The 5,226-nt window shown below is 54.8% G+C and overlaps 2 protein-coding genes across 2 annotated transcripts in view; both read right to left on the bottom strand.

The window, feature by feature from the left end:
- Positions 1–3,211: 3,211 nt before the first annotated feature.
- Positions 3,212–4,050, bottom strand: LOC311351151 (uncharacterized protein). Its single transcript, XM_084471248.1, has one exon. It carries the CDS (start codon positions 3,917–3,919, stop codon positions 3,239–3,241), a length of 681 nt encoding a protein of 226 aa, XP_084327374.1. The 5' UTR covers positions 3,920–4,050; the 3' UTR covers positions 3,212–3,238.
- Positions 4,051–5,201: 1,151 nt separating this feature from the next.
- The window catches only part of LOC311350979 (uncharacterized protein), a gene marked incomplete at its 3' end in the record, with an annotated part of 12,344 nt that continues 12,319 nt past the window's right edge, over positions 5,202–5,226 (bottom strand). The window contains exon 9 of the mRNA XM_084471069.1: positions 5,202–5,218. Within this exon, the coding sequence (XP_084327195.1) occupies positions 5,202–5,218 (17 nt within the window). The remainder of the gene's footprint in view (positions 5,219–5,226) is intronic.

Genomic DNA, 5,226 nt, shown 5'->3' with positions numbered 1-5,226 from the left:
GAAGAGAGTGCGTAAAGGTTTCAGCGACAACAGGAGTCTCTGTGGAGAGCTTTAGCACACCTTTACGCTAACTCCTGCCTGCAGGCCACTGCGGCACAAACAAAAACAAATGCACCGGGAGACACCGCTTTCAGTTCAATAGGAATAATAACGATTTAATCATAATAATATTCATCATTGTTTCAATAATCCATGTATCACTAGTATAGAAATATGAATTGGGAACAAAAAAGTAAACAAAAATCTTTTTTTTTGTATCGAAAGACCCCCTCGCATTGACGCCTCTTCGGTGAGTTTAGTGACCCCCGCCCCCCCTCCTCCTATTTCCCGCTATAACCCTATACCCTGACATCCATTCATATTCTAACATGGTCCCCAGTAGCTTGTTGGCTGCAGTTAACACAAACTATTTTGTTGGACAGTAACATCATCTTGAGCAGTAGCTACACAATTCAGCTCATCAGGTATGTTCACTTGACTTCATAGATGAAGAAGAGGAAATAACTCTATACTATAGACAGTGTTGTGTGTGTGAATGTGTGTGTGTGTGTGTGTGTGTGTGTGTGTGTGTGTGTGTGTGTGTGTGTGTGTGTGTGTGTGTGTGTTTATGTGTGACGGTGAGTGTGTGTGAGAGACATGTTTCATTATGTGTGTCTGTGTGTGTGTGTGTGTGTGTGAGAGACAGTGTTTCTCACAGTGTGTTGAGGTGTGTGTGTGCGTGTGTGTGCGCGTGTGTGTGTGTGTGTTCACATTCACTTCTGTCATGTGCATGTTGGATGGCTAATGTCCATGAGTTTGCAGTCATTTTTTACAAAACAAAACAATCAAACATCAGACGACGGAGAGGAAGAGGGTGAACCTAGAATGGTTCAGCAGAGAGCGATCAGTAAAAGGGCTGGTGTGTACAACCCTCTAGCGTTGTGCCTTGTTTACAAGGCGAATACACAACATTTAAATTGCAATACACTCCCCCACCATACCTTTCTCTGCAAGTATAATAGACTAACCAGTAAATATTTACTGTTTGTCCGCCAACGTTACGACAGAATGACTCGACACCGTCATGGTAAACAATGAAAAAAAACATTATTCTTTGCCGGGCCTTATTTGCCAACATAATCGTAGTGATTTGTAATTGTGTTCCCCCGGTGGACAACAGCATCAACACCACAAAACAGTTACGGCATCACATAGCGTTGTAGGTCCTGCATGTGCCCTCTGTAGTTTTCAATGTAGAAAGCGGACCCCCAGCGGATCACCCACCCACCATCTCCCAGAGGTATAACTAGAGCGACTCAGACCGGCAACTTCATGCGTCAGAACGGTTTCTAACGCGTGATGCAAAACAAAAACCAAAGCCGCGGCTGGGTTCCATTTCTCGGGATGAACAGAGGAGGGAGAAGAAGAGGAGCAGGAGGAGCGGGGAAAGAAAAAAAAAATAAACCCTCACCTGACAATCGATTCCTTCTCCCAATTGTGTTTATTGTGTTTGCTTAAGAGTTCCAGCTCAATCCTGAATCAGTGCGCTGCTGTCGCTGGAGGTCACTGGGCGTCGGGGCGGATCTATGGCACACTATTGACAGGGCTGTGTTGTCGGGGGGCTGTGACTTTGGCAGCAGAGCCTCTGGCACGCTCTGCCAAGTCTGTCGCTTTGAAAAACAGAGCAGCAGAAAGCTGCAGATTTCCCCCCCCCCCCCCCCCCCCCGCTGGAAGTGGAAGCATCTCTAGAAGATGCCCAGAAAACCCCCAGATCAGGACAGATCTGGTAGTGGAAGTAGTTCAATGAGGGATTTATAATTCGGTTACCGTGGCATCCCGTTACAGCCGCCAGAAGATTTGTTCCTGTCCTCTCTCTCCGTGTCACACTCTCTCTCTCTCTCTCTCTCTCTCTCTCTCTCTCTCCGCGTCACTCTCTCCCTCTCTCTCTCTCTCTCTCTCTCTCTCTCTCCCAATCTCTGTCCCTCACTCTCTCTCTCTCTCTCCTCTGGTTCCAATACCCTGTCTCCTTTCATTCGGTGAAATCAGGGGTAGAAATAATAAGAGAAGAACAGAATCCACAGCAAGAGTTGTGGCAGTTAATTAGAAACACAAATCGTACGTCTCAGAGCCTCTCATACCCTCTTGTTGTCTGTCACTGTTGGATTATCACACGTTGATAAAAACGATGCGCTCATCGGATACACAGCCGCCCTCCCTTTGGTTAATTACTGACCGACTTAATAGCGAACACACACACACACAGTTCAACATGAACGCATCCCATTCACTCACTACAAACGCAGACCGGACGAGAAATGATTTCATCCACCTCACTCTCTAAGCAACTTGAGAGGCGTCTGTGTGGGGCGCCTTATGTTCTAATCCACCACAAATGTGTCACAAATAGTCTTTTATTGTATTTTTTTTTTTTCTCTAATTCCCATTTAGAATAATGGTAACAAACAAAGAAAGACAACCCAGGAAGAACGAAAAAAAAAAACGACAGGAATTATTGTCAAGTCTGAAAGTCACGCTTTGATAAGATTCACACACAGGATAATAACGTCTGTCCCTCTAGCGCCGACTCCTCCTCTCCAGCTCAGTGCGGGAGCCACAACCCCGTTCGGACAAAGGTCCTTCTTTTGTGGATCCAAACCCGAGCTCCTGACCTCTGAGATGTAGTACACCGAGACGGGGCGGGGAAAGGAGGTGGAAACAGAGAGCCGAGAGTCAACAGTAGCTCGGACACAGTGATGAGTGATCCGTCCCTGTCCCCGCTGCTTGTCCCTGCTTCCATGTCGTTTCTGGTTTGTGTGTGCAGACGGGAGCAGGCGGGAGAAGAGGTGAGCCGCCTTGAGGAGAGAGAGAGCGCCACTCGACCGCCGGGCTAGGAAAAGCGCCGGTCCGTCCGTCCGTCCGTCCGTCCGTCCTCGGCCGCGCTGCTCAGCGTACCTGCCTGGGAGTCTACGGGTCTCTCACTCTCGTCTGACGCTCGCCTCACTTTCCGTGGGGGCTCCGTGGGTCCCTTCAGGTTCCACTTAGTTTCTGAGTCGTCCCGGCCGCCCCCCTCCCCCACTCCTCTCCACCTCCCTGACCTCGTGACCCGGCGTCAATGGCCGGGTGAGGGAGAGGGAGTGCCATGTCTTCCGACGGAGCACCCCCCCCCCGCACCCACCCCCCCCCCACCCCCACCCCCCCCCCCCCACCCCCCTTGCCAGCGCTTGCTCCATGACCTCCACCATCTCCGCGGGGCCTCTCCTCAGTCCTGCTCGGCCAAGAAGTCCGTGGCCTTGCTGCCCAGCGGCGGGGGCGGGGGCAGGGGCGGCAGCAGGGGCCCGGGGGTGTGGGGCCGCCTCGGGCTGGGCCCTCCGCCGCCACCGCCGCCGCCGCCGCCGCCGCCCTCGCTGTCTGTGTTGGAGGAGGACGGGGCCGGGGGCGGCGGTAGCCTGGGGAGGGGCGCCGAGGAGGAGGAGGGCGGGATGCGCGTGGAGGCGGACGGCCCCGGGCCGGCGTCGCCACCGCCGCCGCCGCCGCCGCCGCCGCGGAGGTTCTGGATCCGGCGGCACTCCTGGCAGATCCGCACGTGGCTGCAGCCGCGTGCTGCCGCCGCCGCCGCCGCCGCGGGGGGCAGCGTCACGGCGGCGTGGGCCGGCGGCGGCGGCGGCGTGGCGCTGCTGGCCCCCAGTGGGAACTCCAGGATGCGCTGGGGCCCCGGGCCCAGGTCGGCGGACGCGGACCCGGACGCGGACCCTTCCGCCGCCCCGCCTCCACCCCCTTCCCCGGCTCCTCCTCCTCCTCCTCCGCCCGCCAAGGGCCCGGCTCCTCCTCCTCCTCCTCCTCCTCCTCCTCCTCCGCCCGTCAGGGTCCCGGCGCCGCTGTACAGCCTGCCGTTGCTGAGGCGCATCTCGCGGACGAGGCGCAGGGGCCGCGGGGCCCCCATGGCGACGCGGCCGGGGTGGCGCAGGCCGGCGGCGGCGTGGCGGCGGCGGCAGCGCCGGAGGCGGGCCGGCGGCGGCGGGAGCGGGAGCTCTTCTTACAGGAGACGGCGTTTCGAAACTCGGCGAGCATCTCCTGACAGACAGACACCTGGGAGAGAGAGAGAAGGGGGAGGGGGGGGGAGGAGGAGGAGCGACGGAAAAAAGAGGAAGGAAGGAGGGGGGAGAGAGAGGAGGAGAGAGGGAGGAGACGAGGTAGGAAAAGGTGGGGGGGGGTGGGGGGGGGGGGGGGGTGGGGGGGGGGGGGGTGGGGGGGGGGGGGGGGTGGGGGGAGGGAGGGGCCGAGGAAGCAAAGTAGGCAGATGGCAGGACGGAAAAGTAAAATGAGGGGGGGGGGGGGGGGAGGGGGGGGCAGAAAGGAGAAGATAAGAGCAGGGGAATGGGGATGGAGAAAAGCAAGGAAAAAAACAACAAGGTAGGCGGAGGTACGGACAAAAGAGTGTCAGACACGGTGACATGGGGCAAAGATGTTACGAGAGTGGTGGGAGTTGCGGGAGGAGGGAAGGAACAAAGGAAGGGAGGAACCACGAGGTGACGGGGGGAGCGTGGTAGGATGGGTAGAGATGAGAGGATATTCGAGGAGTAGAGAGTTATTACAATCCAAACACAAAACACCTAAATGTTTAATAAATGGGCGGCCCATAATGACTGCACGATGAACAGAGAGGCGGGCCTAAAAACAGACACACACACACACACACACACACACACAGACACACACACACATATAAACACAAATCTACGCCAGCATGATTCTTCCAACCACCCAAACAGGCCACTGAAATGTGCAATAATCCATCCACCACGCACACGCACACACACACGCGCACGCACACACGCACGCACACGCACACATAAAAACCACGTTCCATCAAAATGAAAAATAAAATGAAAATAATGTGCTTACATAAACAGAAACAGTACTCATTATCAGAAGACAGACACTGATGGCCCAATGACAGGAGGTAGTGTGAGTTAGAGAGAGAAAGAGAGAGAGAGGCAAAGGAAGAAAAAGAGAGAGAGAGAGAGAGAGAGAGAGACACGGTACGATGGGTGAGACAAAATCCAGGAATGGAAACAGGGGGATACCAGTGTACAGGTGAGGCATGTAAAGGAAGATACTTGTGACATTTAATGCCAAGGGAAAAAAAAACAAGTCACGTGATACGCCTTTTATTGTCTGCAAATATTGCCAAAGTCTCAATATTGCTTCTCCGTGTAACGAGTTTATCTCATGATCACGCCTATTGTC

The sequence above is a fragment of the Micromesistius poutassou genome (genome assembly GCF_964030765.1).
Source record: "Micromesistius poutassou genome assembly, chromosome: 8".
NCBI lineage: Eukaryota > Metazoa > Chordata > Actinopteri > Gadiformes > Gadidae > Micromesistius > Micromesistius poutassou.
The sequence above is the reverse complement of the archived record's forward strand: the minus strand, read 5'-3'. Positions and strand labels throughout refer to the sequence as shown.

Excerpts from the sequence above, each read along its gene's own strand:
- LOC311351151 (XM_084471248.1), bottom strand. The coding sequence starts at position 3,919 with ATGGGGGCCCCGCGGCCCCTGCGCCTCGTCCGCGAGATGCGCCTCAGC.